Source organism: Podarcis cretensis, assembly GCF_951804945.1.
Source record: "Podarcis cretensis genome assembly, chromosome: 3".
NCBI classification, from domain to species: Eukaryota; Metazoa; Chordata; class Lepidosauria; order Squamata; family Lacertidae; genus Podarcis; species Podarcis cretensis.
In genome coordinates, this window is record NC_137172.1 from 99,609,687 (window position 1) to 99,630,105 (window position 20,419).

The following is a 20,419-nucleotide window of genomic DNA, read 5'->3' on the forward strand; positions in this document are numbered from 1 at the left end:
ATGACAGAGAATGACTTTGAGATTGCCTCGTTGTTTTATGTTGCTACGTTTTAACCAGCAAAGCAGTGCAGTCACCTCACCTTTGCATGTTTTCCCATCTTCTGCCAGTTCATAGGGATCTGTACAAAGACACTGGAATGAGCCTTGGGTATTGACACATTGAGCAGAGGAGTGGCATGGAGGATTGGTATTATTTTCACATTCGTTGATGTCTAAAGAGAAACACAAAAGTTAAAACAAAGTTATAAACTCAAAGTGTATTTCTAGAAGGCGGATCCTAAAATATGCTGCATTTGCACAAAAAGATAAGCTATTAATTCTGGCTTAATAAACCCAGATATGCATGGGCAGTCTGCACTAGCACCAAGAGAGTTCTGATGGAAATAGAAACAGTATTAGAAACTGCTGTTTTTTGCTTATTTTTCCAGAACAGAAATCAAACCTCCTTTTTGGGGTGTTTTGCCTCTTTCTTAGGTAGGGGAAACTGAGTTCTTGAGTTTCTTACATTTCAAAGGGGCCCTCAAGCCTAAAAGGGTTTGGGAGCTGCTGTTGTAAAGCATTTGAAAAAAAACCCAAGATTTGTTCAACCAGATACTTTTTTATTAATTTATTCATAATTTGCTTCACTGTGGCTGGATCTAGACACATGAAAGAAGTGTTTCAGTTTAAAGTGTTGTGAACTTAAACAGGGAAAACAGGTAGAGAAAAACAGGGCTCCATGTCACCACCTGATGGCACAATGTTATATTGCACATAGAACACACATAAATCACATTTTCTTCACCATTCTGGCTGAGTCCTAGCTGAGCCCTGTGTGTGCAATACATTGTATAAACACACATGGAGCAAAGGAAGAGCTAACTGAACTAACAGCCATGCAAGCAGCCTAGGATTGTGTTTTTCTTTTGACTTAGTGCACTTCCCATTCTACTGCTTGTTTCCATAGCCTGCCGTACATAGTTTAACATATTAACCACCTATTGGAGAATAAACGACTGGTTCACGCAAGTTTTTCCATTCAGCTTGTTGCCAGAATATTAATCTGCTAGGGGGCAAAATATTATTATAATTCATCTCTTTCTTTGCTTCGCAACTAGGTGGAAAAAATTCAGGTGACTCACAGGATGTGACTAAAAGAGAGAGTTACAATTCCCTATCCCTATTTCATTTCAAGTGTGCCATTATCTGAATCACTGTCTCTTCCAAGCAATGTTGATAAGCAGGCCTAACTGAGTACCAACTGTAGCTCCTGCATGCAAATGAATTCACCTGTTGTAATGTCTTCCTCAGTAGGAGCTTGTTAAATTTCTCTCTCTCTCCTGATGCTTTCCTCCCCCTTAATGAAGGTTGAATATGCATGTGCACAGACATGCTGGGAAATGCTACATACGGTGACTTGTAGAAATGTAATGTAAGTGAGAGTAAAGTCCTAAATTGATGCAATGCATTGAAATGAACTCATGCAGTTCTTCACTTTCAAGGCATTGGAAGGGGGATTGAGTGCCTGTGGTGCTTGATTTACTGGATTCAGTAGGAAACCATCTGTACTAATAGTTTTTATAATGCGAAGGAGGGGATCATGATAGTAACTCAAAAAAGAAGGCAATCTTTCTTTCTGGGCCTTCCCAGTGTTAAAGGCGGAGGACAATTTGTCCAGCTCACATTTTAAGGCATTCTATCTCCTTCACAGTTCCCAAACCAGACTTGATCATGTCCTTTCTTTGTCCATGCACAGAAGTCAATTGGATTGGCCCTTGGATTGCACTGGCAATAGGAAATAATTTCCTACCACATCTGAAAGAGCAGGTGTGGTGCAAGCCACAGGGCACAGGCAGCGGTTGTTAGTATTTATATTGTATTTGCGTTATAAATGTATTTCACAAAGAATAAATGGTACTGGGGAAAGTTGGGAGCTGGCAGTTGGTTGGTTATTTTCATGGTTGATTGTTTGATTAGAGTGGTGACTTCAATCAGATGCTGTCTGGAGGAGTTTGTGAGAACAGGCAAGCTATGGATTAATAACTTATGCGCTGCTATGAAGAAGTTTTGAAAACAAAAGGGACTAAACCCTCTCTTGGGCTCAAGGGAGAGAAATGAATTTCAAGTCTTGTGTAAGGCTTTTTTTTAAAAAAATCACAAATAGCTAACAGCCGTGTCCTCCAACAATTCACTGCAACAACTTCCCCACCCAAGGATCAGTCACCTGGGGTGGCCTCCTCACTCTACCTAATTGTGGGACTAGTGTCCCTGACCCCAAAATACTGGTGTAGTAAAATATCCGACCACCTGGAAGTATATACTCTTCAATTTGAGCACTACTTTTTTTTGTTTCCTCAACTGTGGCATTGAAGAGACAAATAATAGTATAGTTGGCGGGGGGGGGGAGAGGCGAGTTTCTTTGCGGAAAGAACCCCCACATCCCTGGGCATGCCTCAATGCATTTTGCTCTATATTTCTGGTGCAACCAAATAAAAGTGCAGCAATATATGTTTGAAAAAGGTGCTAGCAGCAGAAAGCTTTTTCTTCCCGTAGGAGAGAACGAGCTGATCAGATGCAGTCTTATTTTATTTCTCAGGCAAAAAACTTGGATATGGATATGGATATCCTGGCTAAACCCTGTTAATGCCTGCTGCTAATTAAATCCTACAAGCTTTTTAGTTTTTCAAAACGCACACAGGCCCTCCATGGGCATTAAAGCATCCTATGATTCTGTGAATCCTATTGCTTCCTTTTGATCTGTATTCCTTTACACTGAGAGCAAGAAGGAGCGTGGTCAGGCAAGCTGCCCAGTTTGGCTTATGTTTTAGTTGCATTCTGGGAGACTTGGCTCAGTCTGTTGCTTAACTCACAAATATATGGAGCAGAGTAATAGTTTGTGGGGACGATCACGTCTTCTTAAAATAAGGGACCAAGGATGATTTGTGAGATCAGAGTAAAGCGAAGAAAGGAAGAGTACGCTTATATCTTTTCAAATCTCTTTGCAATTTGTTTCACGTTTTTGTCTCAGTAAGCCCTGGAACGTGTGAATTCTCAGGCTCTACAGCTAGAAACTGTAAGTAAGCTGAAAAAGAAATTTATTGATGGCAGCATCAAGAGTGACCTCAGAAGATAAATGAATTTTCACAATAGACTACAGGATCCAAGTTTATTCAGCCCTCTAAAATTATTCATGTTTAAACATTCCAATGTGGCAATGCCATTCTTGCTAGAAGATAGCAGACAAAACTTAAAAACCATAGGCACCTTGGCAGGCCGGTGCTTTCAAATTCCATTTCCCCTGTATACAGGACAATTGTTCTTCTCCTAATAGCTCATATCCTTGGTGGCATGAGTAGGTAACAATGAGTTTCCCTGCCTCTGAACAATGGACAAAGTCACCATGTTCCACTCTTGTTGGGAAAGCACAATTCAACTCTAGAAGCAAAAACACAACATTTTTTAAAAAATATACATAATACATTAGTGTACATCAGTCAAAACTGCATATACTGTTTTTGTTAAGATAAATTTGTACTAAAATGCTGATAAATTTTCATGTGAATTGAAACACAAATTGCTGCAAAATGTAGAGTACTAAATATAAGTGTGGAAAAATGAGCAACCCAGAGAACTGAAATTCCTAATCTTGAGTGAAGATATTCTACGACCACTCTTGGTCAGCAATTATGGGAGCTGGACCCTGCTGTAGGATGGGGTAGAAATAATAAGATTACTATCATTATAAGTCCAGCCACATTTGGAGAGCTGCAGCTTTTCTATCCCTGTTCAAAGGCCTCAGATGATGAATGCAGAGTCTGGGCTATTGTACCCTCTCATACCCTTTCATTCCTTTTGCCAAATGCAAAGGAATGAAACATGGCTTTGCCTGGTGGCAAGAAGATACTCAGATCATTTCATCCCAGCTGTCAAAACCTCCAGCATTCTCCTCATTTCTAAACATACCAAATATTTGACAAAAGAGAGGATATTAATTTTTAGAATTACCTGGGTGAAACGTCTCCTGCCAAGCTCCTAAATGAATACTGGGTATATTTTCACAAGATTCAAAATCTTTAGGAAATTTCCCAAGTATGAAGGCATCAAGGGGCACTTCAGTGAGACCAGTGTTATCACAGATTAATCTGGATAAGGAATATTTTCTGAGTTCTTGCCTTTGATCTTCAGTGAAAACATTGTCGTTTTCCCACCAAAATCTATGTAGAAACAAGACCAAAAATATTGTAAGACAGGAGTATAGGCCACAGTGTATTATGTTCCACCACTTGGCCCCACCTAGATATCAAACTTCTGAAACAATTGGCAATCCTGTTTCAAAGTTTTTTTTTTTTTTTACCAAATCCAGTTTAATAAATATCCTTTTCAGGTATTCTAATCCCCTGTGTGATTAGAATTGCATGAGGGACAGCAAAGACAAGCGTGTTAGCTGCCATCCTCAAATTAGCTCATCAAATTTACAGATGACACTGAACTGGGAGAGGCAGATAATGCTATAGAAGAACAGAAGAAAGAATCAGAATTCAAGATGACCTTAACAGATTGGAAAACTGGGCCAAAGGAATTTCAATACGGACAAATGTAAGGTTCTACACTTAGGCAGAAAAAAACAGCGGCATAAATATAAGATGGGGGACACCTGGCTTTCTAGTAGTACACACGACAAGGATCTAGGGGTCTTAGTAGATCACAAGCTTATCATGAGTCAGCAGTGTGATGCAGCAGCATAAAAAGCTAATGCTATTCTAGGATGCATCAACAGAAATATAGTGTCCCAATCAAGGAAAGTAATAGTCCCGTTCTATTCTGCCTTGGTCAGACCACACCTGGAGTACTGTGTCCAGTTCTGGGCACTACAATTTAAGGAGGATATTGACAAGCTGGAATGTGTGCAGAGGAGGGAGACCAAAATGATAAAGGGTCTGGAAACCAAGCTTTGTGAGGAACAGTTGAGGGAATTGGGTATGTTTGGCCTGGAAAAGCAGAACAGCTAATAATGCCTAAGCAGGGCTAATGGAAGGAACAATGCAAGTAAACTTACCGATCACCATCTCTCAATGCTTTCATTTGTTTTCCAATTATGCATGCAAACAGTGGACCTGTTCTGGCATCTGGAAGCACGCTTTCTACTATGCCCGCTAGCCACAAATCCATGTTGTCAGGGTTTTTGTACAGTCCCATGATTTTTTGCACCGTCTTCCTGTTCTGTATCGCTTTTGTCAGGTCGCTTTCCGTCCTTAGCCTCGGCAGGTCACAGAATTCTCGCCAGTCATTGTAGCCTACAAATATGGCATTCGTAGAACGAATCAAACAAGGTTTCCCAACGGGAGCCCTGACCGCTTCCTGTGAGAGCTCTGCCCAGTTCCTAAAGTGCTTGATGCAAGCCTACCTGCAGTGATACTCTTGGACCTGGAATCCCTTCACTCTGATCTGAAATATGCGAGGCATGATCCTTAGTAGTGAATGGGGACAGTGTGGAGGAATGGTTAGAGTTCATACCTGGGAAGGTGTACCTGGGAACCATGAACCCTGTAGGGTGACTTTGGGCCATAGACATTGCCTCTCAGCCTGACCTACCTCAAAGGGTTGTTGTGAAGATAAACTGGAGGGGGGGAGAAGTGTTTATGACACCTTGAGCTTTTTGGGGGAAACATGAAATGTAATAGCAAATAATAAAATAAATTATTACTAGTGGTCTGCGGGCGTCCTGAAAAATGTACAGTGGTGCCTCGCAAGACGAAATTAATCCGTTCCGTGAGGCTCTTCGTATAGCGGTTTTTTCATCTTGCGAAGCAAGCCCATTGACAGCTTAGCGGATTAGCGCTATTAGCGGTTTAGCGGCTTTTAGCGATCAGCTGTTAAGCGGCTTAGCGGATCAGCTGATAAGTGGCTTAGCAGCTTAGGAAAAGGGGGAAAAAAGGGAAAAAAGCCCGCAGGAACTCGCAAGACATTTTCGTCTTGCGAAGCAAGCCCATAGGGAAATTCGTTTTGCGAAGCGCCTCCAAAACGGAAAACCCTTTCGTCTAGCGGGGCACCACTGTATTTGTCAAATTAATATCCCACCCATCTTTTCAGGGTGCTTATCAAATGCAATCTTCATAACAACTTTGTAAGTAGACCAGGTTGAGAGACAATGATTTGTTGCAGGCGGAGGTGAGGGAAATAATGAAATGTGCTTATTATTTATTATTATTAATACCCCACCCATCTGACTGGGTTTCTGCACTCTGGACAGCTTGCAGCACATATTAAAAATTGTAAAACATCAGACATTTAAAATTTCCCATTACAGGGGCTGCCTTCAGATGTATTCTAAAAGTCAGACAGTTGTTTATTTCCTTGACATCTGATGGGAGAGCGTTCTACTACCGAGATGGCCATTAATGGTTGAGTTGGGATTTGAGACAGGTCTCCCAAATCCAAGTCCAGTGCCCTATCCACATAGCCACACCAGACTGGTGTCTTGCTTCTAACTAAGCTCTGAGGCAGTAAGTGGATGCTTTATATAGGGTGTATTTTATGCTTGAACCAGTACAGCATTATGATATACCAGCATTGCGTACAAGCGATTCTGGTACCATAGGAAAACATAATAAGACAAATGTAGATACAGGTTGTAATTCTTGAGTACTGAGATTTGTAATAAATCCACTTTGGTGTTATTCAGTCCAATGCACAAACCAGTCAATAGCTCTTTTCTGGAATGGGTGGCTGATGATGAGAAGCTCACTGTGGACCATTTGTGCCTCTTTTAAGGACTAAATGTAGCCTGGCTTGAAGTGGGAGAACAGGCCGTGTTCTCCTAATTAAGATAACAACGTATACCATGTTAATAACATAACATACATAATTTGTAAGGAGGTGTGGAAACTGCTGATAAAGACAAACTGAAGTTGTAGATCAAAATGTTCTTAAAGGCTTTAACTAAGCAGGAAAGTGTGTGCGAAAGTAAAACTATTATCAGCTGCTATTAAAATGAAATAAACAACCACAGTGCACTGACTGCTAATACAATAATATTACATTCCAGTAAATTCATTGGGTTGTACCCAATGGTGCCATAGAGGACAGCACTTCCATTTCTAGAAGTCAGGCCACCTACTTTTGGCTGACAACCCCAACGATTTACTGTAGCCCTCTGCACCACACCCCATTCTGTTCCAGAGGGTCCCAGACCCCTCAAGAACAGCTGGTGGGGTGCTTAAGAAGGTAAGAGGGATCAACAAAATCGAGGCTTTGCTTTGCACACACAGAAGTCTCTTCTATTAATCTGGCTAGGCCTCCCACTTTGGCTAGTGAGGGTGTTTTGAACAATCCACACTCACCTGCTCTACACCTGATATCATATATGATGGGTGGGGCTTGGCCAAAAGGGACTTTGCAGGGACTTCAAATCAGCACTGCCTGCAAAGCCCTATTGCCCAGTGCTATAACATAAGTCGCCTAGAGGCTTTGGCATAGGCAACACACAAATCCTGCTGCTACTATTACCACAAGATGTATTGTTAAATAACGCAGTATACCTGGGAGTCCATGATCACGTCCCCGCTGTAAATCTAACGACGCTAAATCCAAAGAACCATTATGAGACAACACCAATAGCTTCTTGGTTAGCTCCTCATTCAGCAGCTGATCCTGTACCTGTAGTTTTGCAGCAGTTGCCAAAGTTCCTCTTAGCAGGGGATCCAAGCCACCTAAGAGAACAAAGTGAAGGTCACAAAGAGAAGGTAGGAGAGGGGAAGGGGTGGGCCTCTCCATCACCTCTGCTGAAAGACCAACAGCTTTTGGGTTCCTGCTGCCCTTGAAATATTTCCATCCCAGCTGGTTGTTACAAAACCTCTGTCAAAAATCTACCTCCCTCCCAGTCCATTTTTGTGTGTGTCACGTATTTTAGATTGCCGGCCTCAGAGCAAGGACTGTCTTATCACTGACATTTGAAAGCGTCTGTCTTATCATGGGCATTTTGGAGTGAGAAACAGGATAAAAATGCTTTAAATAAATGTATGCAGCCACAAATCCAGCACTGTCTTAAGATAAGTGCAAAAGTCCTTGATTTTCATCCAGCCGGCTAAGGACCCTTCACTAACTATGAATTGTGCTTTAACAGCTTTGCATGCACTTTTCTTCTAGTTTTCAAAAAAACAACCAAGTAACAAAGATGTAAAGATATTAACATCTTCTTCTTCTTCTTTTTTTTTTTTTTTGTATTTCAATCCATTGGTTTATTTTATTTTTTTATTAAAATTTTTATTACATTTTCAATTTACAGAAAAGAAAAAGAAGGACAAACCAGGAAAAAGAAAGAAAGAAAAACAATCCAACTTTCAAAATACATTTTTAGGTTACTAACTGGACTTCCCCACATCTCCCTCACCCTGCGTTCTTTACAATAAACATATCAGCAAATTATTACCTTGTTTCGTATCTTATTTATATCTTTCAGAGTGTTTTACTTCTAAATTTAAAGTACCTTTTGTCAAATATTTATACCTTAAGATAATACATAAAATAACTTTAAATTTCAACTTTTTCTTACTTATAACATAACTTTCTATTTTCCTAATCTAATTGCAGGAGCTAAAATTTCCAAGTCATGCAGATTCTTAACATCTTCCACTAAGTAGTGTTAGGCAAATAATAACAATATTATTTTCATTAATTTTCTTTATCAAATGTATAAATAAGCTAACTATAATTCTCTAGAATAAGACAAGTACTATTTATAACATGTTTTTTAAACTTGAATTTTTTAAAAATATTTTTTATTAAAGTTTTCAGGTTTTCATTTCCACATGAACATCTTTTATTATACCCATACATTCAATGACTTCCCTCCTTCCCCTTCCAAGGTTCTTTTAATTTACCCATAATTCCTGCATATTCTTGTATATCCATCTAAATCAGTTTTCTCCATCCTCATTTTACAGCCTTTTAGATATGTAATACTGCTGAAGTTACCTTAATACTGCCAGCGTTTTCAAATGTGTACAATTTTTAATGGGTTGCAGCCAATTAAGCCCTACTCAGAGTAGACGCTCTGGACTGAATGGACAAGTTAGATGTGATTAATTTAAGTCCAGCAGCAGGTTTACTTTGATCTTGGGTTTGATTGGATGCAATCATATGGAAACTCTGTATTAAGATAAGGCTGCAACCCTATCATATTTATCTGGGAGTAAGACTCATTTAATAGGGCTTATTTCTGACCAGATATACATAGTATTGTGCTGTAAAGCTAATAACAACAACAACAACAGGGCTTTGAGGGGCCTTCTGGCGGTTCCCTCATTGCAAGAAGTGAAGTTACAGGGAACCAGGCAGAGGGCCTTCTTGGTAGTTGTGCCCGCCCTGTGGAACACCCTCCCATCAGATGTCAGAGTCAAACAATTTTATTTCCTTTTGTAGGCATCTGAAGGCAACCCTGTTTTGAGAAGCTTTTAATGTTTGATGTTTTGCTCCTTTATATTTTGTTGGAAGCTGCCCAAAGAGGGTGGAGAAACCGAGTCAGATGTGTGGGGTACAATAATTATAATTATTAAAACAGTAAGGCTACACAAACCTTTCACTCTTCTCCCTTGTCCCTCCAAGCTGTACCGTATTTTTCGCCCTATAGGATGCACTTTTTCCCCTCCAAAAATGAAGGTGAAATCTGTGTTTGGAGGCTTCTCCCCAGCGCCAGCCCCACAAGCTCGGGGGACAGCGGGGAGGTGGAGCACCGCCATACCACTGTTCCCCGACCTGGTTTTGGGGGGGAAAATAAAGGAAAATAAAGGAAAATTTTTTCCCCTTTATTTCCCCCCCAAAAAACTAGGTGCGTCCTATGGGACGGAGCTTCCTATGGGATGAAAAATACGGTAATTCATTCCACACAGATAAAATAACTGAATATTTCAATTTATTTTGGGGTTTTTTATGACTTTGGAAATGCTAGTCAAGAAGAGAAAAACACCTCAGCACTTGCTCTTCATGGTCTGTTTAACAGTCTGAACAATGATGAAATCAAGACAAAGTCTCCCTGTTTTACAAGTTGCTAATAACTTTGCAGTAATGAAAGAAGATGTGATAGTATTAAACAATGTACCTTCTTTAATAAGTCTCCACGGGGTAAAAAAAGCTTCGTGCAATTGAAGATTAGGAAGATTTAGATCATTCTGATACTGTACGTCGAGTCTCTTTATGACTGGATGAATTGCAGCATGGCCAAAGCGAAAAGCTGCCGTAGTAAATACATTGGATACTGAAGGATTAATTGTGGGAACATAGCCTTTGTAAGCACCAATGTATTGGTTAAAAGCATCTGGTCCAATGATTTTTGGTATGTAGTCTCTTAGGGTAATAATCTGGGATGGAAATAAGGGAAACCAGAATATTTCAGTTAATAACAATGTCGTAGGAAGCCTATCGTGTGTTTGAAAAGACAAAGCCTTGCCAGATGTTGGTCTGGTCTCCTTAGATATAGGGACATTCACTAGCAACAAGAGCCAAAGTCATATTTATATAAGCTAGATGCCAAATGGCTCCTTAAACCAGGGTTATAATCGCCAAAATGGAATGCCTAGAGGCCATTTTGGGGCCAGACAGCTCAAAAGTTGTATTTTTCAATACGACTTTTTGGTTCCTGAAATTCATTTTGATTGTGCAGATAAAACATAACGGATAGAATTCTACAGGATGTGTGGCTGGTGTGTGAAAACAGTCAAGATCTAAGGATTCCCAGGCATGCACCTCCAGATGGCGGAGACATCAGACATCATCCTGGCACTCGGTCACTTGGTCAAAAGTGGCCGATAGCCAGGTGCAAAATCTGCCTGGCGAGTTTCGAACATTGATTGGGGATTGAGGGGGGGGGGGCATTAATATCAGTGCCCATTCCCTACCATGGAGAATTGTGGGAGTGGTTTCCCCAGATCAAGATTAGTTCAGCTGGAACTTTTCTAATAGGACGGGGAAATTAAGCCACAGCCAATCTGGACCGGAGGTGTTCAGTAGTATCAAAATGTTCACAGCATTCTTTACTGGCAATGAAATAATATTGTCTCCATGCTGATGGATCATCCAACAAAGATATAACTGTCTGTCTATTTTGTTATAGCCTGCTAGCTGACATTAAACAGAAAGTGTTCTATTATTGACCTAATAGTCCATCAGACTAACCTTTTGCAATGACCTTTATATAACGATATCCGAATCCACCTCTCTGTGTAGGCTAAGAGCTTAAGGCTGCAATCCCACATACACTGACCTAAGAGTAAGCTCCCTTGAACTTAATGGGACTTGCTTTTGGATGCACCTGTTTAGGATTCTGCTGCAAGGGAACTGTTTGTGCCATTTGAAAGTGACAAGGGAAAGACGCAAACTTTTGAAGCTGCCTAACAAAGCCCTTAGGGACGCAGGTGGCGCTGTGGGTTAAACCACAGAGCTTAGGACTTGCCGATCAGAAGGTCAGTGGTTCAAATCCCCGCGACGGGGTGAGCTCCCATTGCTCGGTCCCAGCTCCTGCCATCCTAACAGTTCGAAAGCACGTCAAAGTGCAAGTAGATAAATAGGTAACGCTCCGGCAGGAAGGTAAATGGCGTTTCCGTGCGCTGCTGTGGTTCGCCAGAAGTGGCTTAGTCATGCTGGCCACATGACCCGGAAGCTGTATGCTGGCTCCCTTGGCCAATAAAGTGAGATGAGCGCCGCAATCCCAGAGTCGGCCATGACTGGACCTAATGGTCAGGGGTCCCTTTACCTTTAACAAAGCCCTTGGGGAAACGTGCCTGTTCCTCTGGGTGGCTGGTGCTACTGTGGTAGTAGAAGTGACTACTTATGAGCCTTCTTGCTCCCCAGGATCAGTGCTAGAGTAGCGCAAACTGAGAAAATTGTCTCAGGTAGCAGGTATTAGCATGACAGTGAATTGGGACCCACATCCTCAGATGCCAGACTTGTTTGTCTCACTACCGCCTGACTGTCATTATTGCTGCTAACACAGGCCACCTACATGCAGCTTCTGCTTTGGTCTGGGGAAGGGGCAAGGGGGGTCCTTCCTCAGAACGAGGCATTCTGGGTGAGGTGACTAGAACAGCAGCTCTTGTGATTTGCTGCAGCAGCAGCACTCTCCCGGCCATGACGAAAGGGGAGGGGCAGGCTGAGAATCCGCCAGCGCTTTTAATGCAGCAGCAAAACATTTGGGGGGGGGGGACTAAATACAGGGGAAAGGGGGAAGAGCAAAGGGGTGGCAGCAACCAGAAGATAAAGGAGGAGGTGTTAGCAATGGCAGGGGGAAACAGCAGTGGGGGGTCGGTGAGTGCAGGGTGCCCTAATTCTTGTGCCAGTCCTGTTGCTCCCTGCATGCTCATTCTGTATATAGTTGAATATAAAGAGATACAGTGGTACCTCGGGTTACATGCACTTCAGGTTACAGGCGCTTCAGATTACAGACTCCGCTAACCCAGAAATAGTACCTCGGGTTAAGAACTTTGCTTCAGGATGAGAACATAAATTGTGCTCCGGTGGCGCGGCAGCAGCGGGAGGCCCCATTAGCTAAAGTGGTGTCTCAGATTAAGAACAGCTTCAGGTTAAGAACAGACCTCCAGAACGAATTAAGTACTTAACCCGAGGTACCAATGTATTATGAAAATATGAAAACTCTGTACAGTACAGTGGTACCTCGGGTTAAGAAATTAATTCGTTCTGGAGGTCCATTTTGGGATGGAGGGGTGGCAGTGCATGTGACATTGGGGCTTAACTCTTTCTAGCTGCCACTCCCTTGAAAATCACCCTCACTGGCACACAAATTAGGCCTAATTGTGTTTGTGTGTGTGGGGGGGGGGGTTCACATGAGCTTCCCCCCCTAACCCTAATTGCCATTGGAGGGTGATTTTCAGAATGACAGCATGCAGGGACGGAAGGGGTCACTCCTCCAAAAACTGCAGCTTCTCGGAAAATCGCCCTCTGTGCAGCAGTTAGGCTTAGGAAAACAGGCCTCAAAAATGTGACTAGATGTTTCTCTCCCCCAACACAACCCAACTCCTACCCTGTAGCTTAATTGCTGTGCAGGGCCAAGGGATACTCATGCTTTAGGCAGATCTATGGGTAAAGACCTATTTGTTCATAGGAATCTTCTTTCCTGTATGTAACACTATCCATGTCTTAAAGACTATTTGGTCACAAAATCCATTTGATAGGTCTAAATGGGTCTATCAGCAGACAATTCATAGTTATCTTCAAAAAAACAACAACCCAAAAACCATACAGTTTGTTATAGAAATGCTGATAAGTGTTCCCCTGGCAAATTCTTTTGATAATGTATTAGGCTTATTGAAGCATATAGAAAAAAGCTTATAAGAAACACTGATCAAAAGAGAGGAAATGATACATTGCGATGGAAAATATGAAAACTGCATTGCAGATTTAAGATTACATTGGACTTAATAAAGCATAATGGGAAGAATATGAAGTATAGAGAACTAATAAAATACATGATAGGTTTGATATAATATGCAATAAACTGAATGGACAAATTCACCCAGTGCTTTGATACTGTGCATATTGAAAAATTCAGGCAGGGATAACGTAGTTTCATCAGATAATGTGTTTCACTCTTTTTTTGGGGGGGGGGGGATTATTTTATTTTTTAACACCAAAAAGGCAAGTTCAGACAAACTACAAAAAGATGTGGCTCTTTCCAAGCCCTTGGTGTTCGCTCCAGAGCAGTTAAGCTTGGCTTCCTTGCCTCATTACTTTAGCTTTCAGTTATGCTCTTTGCAAATTAACAGTGCTCAAACACCAAAGCCTGAAATATGATAGATTATTAAGAGGCTGCCCATTGGATTTTAAGGTTCAACTTTCCTACACAATGCCTGCCAGATCATTAGTCCTGCTGGAAGGTAGGAGCATAGATGTCACAGAGACTCATTTGTGGAGGGCAATCAAACACATTGTTGCTGGTCCTGTTGCTATGACGCATTCTGTTTCCCAGCAATATTTCGAATGCGTTGAAATTTCCCCAGCAGTCCTATGGTTTTTGACAGCCAATGTGCACCCTCAGTTGTGTACCTTCATTTCTGATCTATCAGATGCCACCTGAAGCAGCTCACTTCACCCTGATCCATGGCAGGATCACCCCTCATGATCTCATGTTGTCCTAGTGCTTATGGAAATGCTAATATCCTACTACATTTGGTATAAATTCATTCCAAATGTTATTGTATTTATCCATACAGAGCCTGCGCCTGTAAGCAGCCTCTTCATAAATTGCCAATGATGTCAGTCCATTGATTGAAGGGTATCGTATCTTTATTTTTCCAATTCCTCTTGGCCATTAAGGTAAAGGTAAAGGTACCCCTGCCCGTACGGGCCAGTCTTGACAGACTCTGGGGTTGTGCGCCCATCTCACTTAAGAGGCCAGGGGCCAGCGCTGTCCGGAGACACTTCCGGGTCACATGGCCAGCGTGACAAAGCTGCATCTGGCGAGCCAGAGCCGCACACGGAAACGCCGTTTACCTTCCCGCTGGTAAGCGGTCCCTATTTATCTACTTGCACCCGGAGGTGCTTTCGAACTGCTAGGTTGGCAGGCGCTGGGACCGAGCAGCGGGAGCGCACCCCGCCGCAGGGATTCGAACCGCCGACCTTTCGATCGGCAAGCCCTAGGCGCTGAGGCTTTAACCCACAGCGCCACCTGCGTCCCATTAGGGCACAGAAAATCCATTTCCGTTGTCCCGTTGATAATTTTCATACTGCAGGTATATAGTTCAGTAAAATATTCTCTACCTAAATATTTAACTTTTTCTGCAAGTTTTGAGAGAAAGTGCTGGACTGTGTTAAGTAAAGAACAAGGTACAAAAATGATGTGTTTCAGAGAGGCATTGTCCTTGCCACATCACCAACACTGAGCTGTCTTACCTAACTCTTTTTTTATACAACCGTAAAGGGGTCCAATAAACTCTAAATATTATTTACTGTTGTATTGGTCTTAAATTGAATGACACCTTAGGTATTGAAGCCAATACAGTGGTACCTCGGGTTACATACGCTTCAGGTTACATACGCTTCAGGTTACAGACTCCGCTAACCCAGAAATAGTACCTCGGGTTAAGAACTTTGCTTCAGGATGAGAACAGAAATTGTGCTCCGGGGGCACGGCGGCAGCAGGAGGCCCCATTAGCTAAAGTGGTGCTTCAGGTTAAGAACAGTTTCAGGTTAAGAATGGACCTCCGGAACGTATTAAGTACTTAACCCGAGGTACCACTGTACAGTTTCCCACTGTCTGGGTAATAACGAACTTGTCAAAAACTTTGCCATTATTGTAAGTTGCTGGTGCAGGCTACAATCCACCCCCACCCTTTTGCTGGGCTGTAGGTGGTTTGGGTTGAGCCAAGGAGCCCCTCCACTTGCTTTCAGCAGCTCAGCCAGTATACCCCTGCCCACCACCAATGGATTGATGCCTGCATCACTCTTCTGCCCACAGCATGTACAAGTGGAAGGAAGGCTTACACTGGTATCCACATTGGGAAAACCAAGCAGACAGTCCTGAAATGAGGCATTCTAAGGTGGGGCAGGGCTGAACCAGCCTGGGATCCACTAGATCCTGAGCAGCTCTCACAGTTGGCGCTGGCAGGCGTCGGGCCTGATCCGAGCCTGGCCGCAGTGTAATCTGAGGCTTGTACAGGGATCAGGACCCATCTTCCTGCCCTCGCCCCTTACACCACTGCCACGAGTGCCCTTGGCAGCAGCGGGTTTAGATTGCAGTCCTACTTGCAAATAGTACATGGGCACGTTCTCCTTCCAGGAGCTCATCAATGATATTTAATTAATTAGTAATATTTAACACTTATGAATTGTATCTAACTGGAGTAGCAATTGGTTCCATCCCCAGGCTGTTGTCCCATCAGAAACCCTGGTAATCTGCTGCTATTTTAAAAGCAGGATTCAAACTAATTAGAGCGAAATGACCTGCCTTCAATTCTGGACACCTTCCATATCCCACATATAATAACTTTCTGCAGCTTGAAATAAGGCTTCAAATACTGATGGGGTAATCACTATCATATATGGCACCAGTTGCTCCTAGCGTGGCAGGAAATTGAACAACTGGATGCATCACTAGCATGATCTGGCTGTCCCTTTAAATTAGATGTCTGCTTTTCAACACGAGATCCCTGCAGTGCAGAGCTTCCCACACTGGGCACAGTTTAAGACTGTGCCTTACTACCAAAGGGAAAGAAAAGGACACACCCGTATTCGGCCAGCCTTTGTTGCGAGATATGGTCTGCATTGTGCAGTGGAGACATTCAGTCCAGCTAAGAAAAATAAAATAAAACACACAACTTTCACCTTAACAATATAGCTTTGTGACCTGAATTGAGCAGATCCACTGAAAAGAAGGCAAAAGGAATAGAAATTGAAAGTCTGCAAGCAGCCAGCCCTCCTCTTCAGGGGCATCATCTGTGGAAGTGCCTTGGAAGTTAAATATGTCTGAGCAGGAAGCAGTGGCGTAGCGTGGAGGGTGCAGGGAGGGCCGGCCACACCGGGCGCAACATCTGGGGGGGGGCGATCTCGCACTCGCAGCTCTCTGCCCCTACCTGGCTCACTCAGGGTTAGGGGGCGCAAATTACTTGCCTTGCCCCGGGTGCTGACAACCCACGCTACGCCACTGGCAGGAAGAGCAAACAGAGGACTGGTTTAGAGTTTGTTTGGTTTTTTAAAAAAAGAATTAAATGAGATACGAGAATGAAGCTAAGATTGCATCTGCAGTAGATGTATTTCCTGATGGAAATGTGTAAACTAAGTTTGAGCTCCATGCAGCAAAAACGGAGTGCCAGAACATCGGCATCAGTGCAGTCCTCAAGAGCTCAATGCAGATACAGTCCTCCAAGGAAAGCCCAAGCCCAAGAGGATGCCATCGTGGTTAGTGAGCAGAGGCAAGGAAGCTTTCAGAGGCAAGGCGGCTTCCTTCAGGAACTGGAAGCCTTGTGCAAATGAGAATAAAGTGGAACACAAAAGAAATGCAAGCAAACAATAAGGTTACTGCCTAAAGTCTGGGACACAGAGTGGGGAGACCTGGATTTAAATCCTTTCTGTTATTCTTTAGAGGTGCTTTAGCAGTGAATGCCCTGCACTGGTAGTGGGCTGGACTCGATGACCTTTGAGGTCCCTTCCAGCTCTGTGATTCACTTTTCTGATTTAGAACTAGGTTGCCTGCCTTAACAGCATGGGGAGTGTCTAACTGGGTGTGACACAGAGATCTGGGCACTTGCTATCTTTCCATTTTAATGCCCCCATATAGAAAATAGTGATATTGTCTTCACAAAGTATTTTTTTTTTTTATGTGTGGGTGTATGGATGGAAAAAAACAATAGTGCTGAATAAATCCTTGGTAATGATATTTTCCCAGAGGAAAAAAATATTTTCAATTGCCTTTGTTCTCAGAGAATCTAAATCTTTCTTTAAAAAGGCTATAAAAGTTCACTGTTATAGCTTTGACTTTCCAGTTTTCATATTAGTGTACCAAACAAAACAAGGGTTTTCCTTTTCCCCGCCCTTTTACTATATCTGCTCTCTCTTTCTCAGCCTCCTGCAATATTCGCCCCCCCCCCCAAGGTTATAGCTGGTCGGAAAGAACTCTTAGAGTGTAAATGAATGGGCAACCTCAACTGTGGAGGCTGCTGACGCTCTAAGTAGCCGAGTTGCATATAGAGTTGGCATGTGTGTCCCTGAACTGACTAAATCCACTCCAAATCATTTCTAATGTGCCACAGGCTGATCTCATTAATCTCTGATACTCAGACAGATGATGAGTAGCCCAGAGTCATACACAGAAAATGCCTTTTGGAAATTATTTTGTATGAGGGCAGAACGTGTCTGATTCCAAGACACTAACATTCGAGTGCCCAGAAGCCTAGTGTGCATTGGGTTTCTTCTTTTTCTTTCCAGATTTGTTCACTGCTAACTAGTGCCAAAAAGCCATTCTGAGCCTTTCAAGGCAATTATTTTAAAGCAAACAGCACATTTAAGACAGAGGGACTTGCACAGTGCGTGCAAGGAAGCTATAAGGAAGACTAATGTTCAGGGTCGTTAAGAGATTTTTATTTACGATTAAATGAAGTGTGCAATCTTTTTGTATCCTAATTAGAATTCTCACATAGAAATGTGAACAGCTTCATAAAGAGCATAATTTAGACGGTCTGATGCCCAGCTCCAAATGAGAGATGCAGGAATAACTTTTGCTATATATTTTATTGCCATTAGGTGGCATATTTCTCTTCACAAAGGCAACTATAGTCCAGTTGCCCAAAGTCAAAATCTGCTTTTGGGAACATGAATCGGGCTGCCAGAAGGCCTAACCACGTATTCTGATCTTGGACTCAGCTATACAGCAGCAAGTAAAACGTTTTAAGTGTGTTGTAAAGTGCATTATACAAATTTGACACTAGATGGCGATGGTGAGCTATGGCAAATTCAATATATTTTTCAAAACTTTTTTTTAAAAAAAGAATTGCACAACATTTTTCATATGTGTCTAGATCCCACCCTTCTCTTCCTGTATATCATTGTAAGATGGAAGGAACATTCCTCCTCCTGTTGCAACACTATATCTTCTCCCACTGTCCTCCATTTGTTGTGGTGCAGAACATCTGCACTGCAGATCCTTTTCTGCTTGTGGAGGATACCTGTGCCATTTACAGCCCTGATCGTCTAGTTTAGCCTGCATAGTGTGGAGGACTCCATGAGTGGTGATGACAGTGAAATGACGGAGGGGGCAGGTTTTGTGGGCACACCCTGCTCTTCTGAACACATGAACAGGACTACTGTGTTGAGTATGAGCAGTTTCTCAGAATGGCAGGTATATGCACCTGATCAGTGTTGCATGCTGTTATTGGATCAGTAGGCAGACCACTGAACTTCTCGCCTTAGACATAGGAAGCTAATAGAACATTTATCCTTTCTCTCTCTCTATGGTAGAGCTTTCAAGTGATCAGTTATTTCTTGAGAAGAAAAAACAAAGTCTAGCATATATATATGCATATATATGCATGCTAGACTTTGTTTTTTCTTATTCTCAAGAAATAACTGATCACTTGAAAGCTCTACCAGGCTGCTATGTGTGGGTTTGCTTTTATTGATCAAATCTGTCCATGTGCCCAGGATGAACAAGTCCTTGTCTATCGATGCCCCAGAATAAGCTGATAGATTTCTGAGGTGAAAGCACGAATACTGCTTGGAATTACAGGTGCACAGTCACATACTCCAATGATCCTCTGTGTAGAAAAACCATCTCTACAAATAGAAAACCTTGCTTTCTGATCTGCAAATGAACTTTTCACACTTGAGGTCACATAAAAAACATCTTCCCTGAAGTGGCACAGTCCTCGCTATCACTTTAAGATTCAACTGCCTCATTTTAGTGCATGTGTAAGCCAGGCCTGAGCATTACCTACTACAGTTGTACCTTGGAAGTCGAACAGAATCCATTCCGGAAGTCCATTTGACTTCCAAAATGTTCAGAAACCAAAGTGTGGCTTCTGATTGGCTGCAGGAAGCTCCCGAAGCCAATCGGAAGCTGCGGAAGCCCCATCGGATGTTCAGCTTCCAAAAGAACATCTGAAAATTGGAACACTCACTTCTGGGTTTCCATCGTTTGGGAGCCAAGGCAATTGAGATCCAGGGTATGACTGTATAGGTTTTGTATAAGAGGTAGGGCAGCTGCTTGCACATTGCCCCCAAATAGAAAGTACATTATTAGAAGAGGACAAAATATTAATCAGATTTGCATGAGATTTGCTCAGGCTAATTTAGATGTATCGGTGCAAATTTAGAAACAATTATTACGATTTAAATAGAAACACAACCCATCATAAAATAGTGAAAAAGATTGTGGCCAGGTGACCTGTATCTAGTTCATTGTCTAGATGCAAAATGCAGATCAACTTCAAGGCCCTGTAAATGCAAGAAACCAACTGGATTCCACCCATGTTCTGTAAGATATTCATGCTCCAGGCTAGCGTTGCCATATTCCAAGAAGTAAACTTCCAGAAACAAAAGTTGTTCAGCTTTATTGGGGGAAATGAAACTTCCCCCTTGTTGAACAACCCTACTCTAGGCCCATGTAAGCAGCTGGAAAGAGAAATAGGATTCCTTCACAAAGCGGCATATGTATATGTGTGTAATCTACCCTTATAATTTTTCATCTTGCTTCATGTGGTTAAAGGGCGTTAGAGGCAAAGTGTTTGTGCACCGTAAATCTCTAATCTCTTTCAAGGAGTGCAGTTACATGCCTACAAAATGCAATTTTGCAAACTATGCCCCCAAAGAACTGTAAAGTAGAACTATAAAGTGAAACTATAAAGAGAAGTTATCCAGGATAAAACGCACAGGGCAGCAGAACTTGCCAGAAAAGCATGAGAGAAAACTGAAAGCATAGACTTAAGAGATGAAACAAGCTAAG

The 20,419-nt window shown here is 42.3% G+C and overlaps 1 protein-coding gene across 3 annotated transcripts in view; it reads right to left on the reverse strand.

The window, feature by feature from the left end:
- TPO (thyroid peroxidase) overlaps positions 1-20,419 on the reverse strand; it is a 100,438-nt gene that overhangs the window by 27,600 nt on the left and 52,419 nt on the right. For all 3 annotated transcript variants that reach the window (XM_079969747.1, XM_079969748.1, XM_079969749.1), the window contains exons 9-14: positions 10,076-10,334; positions 7,518-7,688; positions 5,036-5,273; positions 3,985-4,193; positions 3,244-3,414; positions 81-212 (exon numbers count right to left, since the gene is read on the reverse strand). In XM_079969747.1, coding sequence (XP_079825873.1) covers positions 81-212; positions 3,244-3,414; positions 3,985-4,193; positions 5,036-5,273; positions 7,518-7,688; positions 10,076-10,334 — 1,180 coding nt within the window. The remainder of the gene's footprint in view (positions 1-80; positions 213-3,243; positions 3,415-3,984; positions 4,194-5,035; positions 5,274-7,517; positions 7,689-10,075; positions 10,335-20,419) is intronic.